Raw genomic sequence first — 1,019 nt, 5'->3', positions numbered from 1 at the left:
TCAAAACCTTTGTTTGATGACATTAACCTGTGTGGAAGAGGTCGAGAGAATCCACCAAGGATGTAAGACCTATCCGAGGTTGTATGTCAGAACATTTGTTCGATGACATTAACCTGTGTGGAAGAGGTCGAGAGAATCCACCAAGGATGTAAGACCTATCCGAGGTTGTATGTCGGAGCCCTGCTCGACGACGTTAACCTGTGTGGATGAGGTCAGGAGAATCCACCAAGGATGTAAGACCTATCCGAGGTTGTATGTCGGAGCCCTGCTCGACGACGTTAACCTGTGTGGATGAGGCCAGGATCAAATCCCCCTGGGATTGATCGTCCGGTGATTGAGATACAATATGGATTGTGTATTTCTCGAATCACGGAGAAAGAGTTTGAGAAGTTTTTTCTTATCTTTCATAAGAGGAAAAATCATATCACAACAACATGAACATTATATTACTGCATTATGTAAGATAGTACAATAGTTCCCTAATACGACTTAGAAATTACAAAGTACTCAACACACAAGATCTATGCACGGTGACAATACGACAATATTTGAAAGAAGATATTAGAGATATCAAAGTGACACTCAACTCAACATAAAAGCGACAACAAGTAATATTTGCTAATACAAATACACGAAGTGCGTGATCATTCAATCTCTCCAACCATTTGAATAGTATTCAATGGTTGTCTTTGTTGTTGATTCTGCCCCCCAGTCGGACCAACTTCATCTCGGGTTGGTGTATTCTTGATGAATTGTCGGAGATATCCCTGTCGGATCAGTCTCTCAACTTCTTCCTTGAGCTGCCAACATGCTTCAGTAGTGTGCCCACGGCTACGGTGGAAGTGGCAATATTGCTCCTGGTTTCCGACATTGGGCTTCAAAGGGTGTGGCCATTTCACATTCTCCTGATCCCGGATGGCCATTAATACATTTGCTTGGGATGTATTAAGTGGTGTGTACTTCTTTTCTTGGTGAGGTTCTTGTCGTGGTGACGGAGACCTATGAGGTAGATTATTCTT

General features: G+C 42.7%; 1 protein-coding gene across 1 annotated transcript; it reads right to left on the bottom strand.

Moving 5' to 3' along the window:
- Window positions 1-614: 614 nt before the first annotated feature.
- Window positions 615-961, bottom strand: LOC114578584 (the record flags this gene model as incomplete). Its single annotated transcript, XM_028691886.1, is given in 1 exon segment — window positions 615-961. A coding segment is annotated over 1 exon segment (317 nt), but the record flags the coding sequence as incomplete, so codon positions are not given.
- Between the last annotated feature and the right edge of the window lie 58 nt (window positions 962-1,019).

The sequence above is a fragment of the Dendrobium catenatum genome, unplaced genomic scaffold (assembly GCF_001605985.2).
Source record: "Dendrobium catenatum unplaced genomic scaffold, ASM160598v2 original_scaffold_80918, whole genome shotgun sequence".
Lineage (NCBI taxonomy): Eukaryota > Viridiplantae > Streptophyta > Magnoliopsida > Asparagales > Orchidaceae > Dendrobium > Dendrobium catenatum.
Note: the sequence above shows the minus strand (reverse complement) of the source record. Positions and strands in the feature narration are given on the sequence as shown.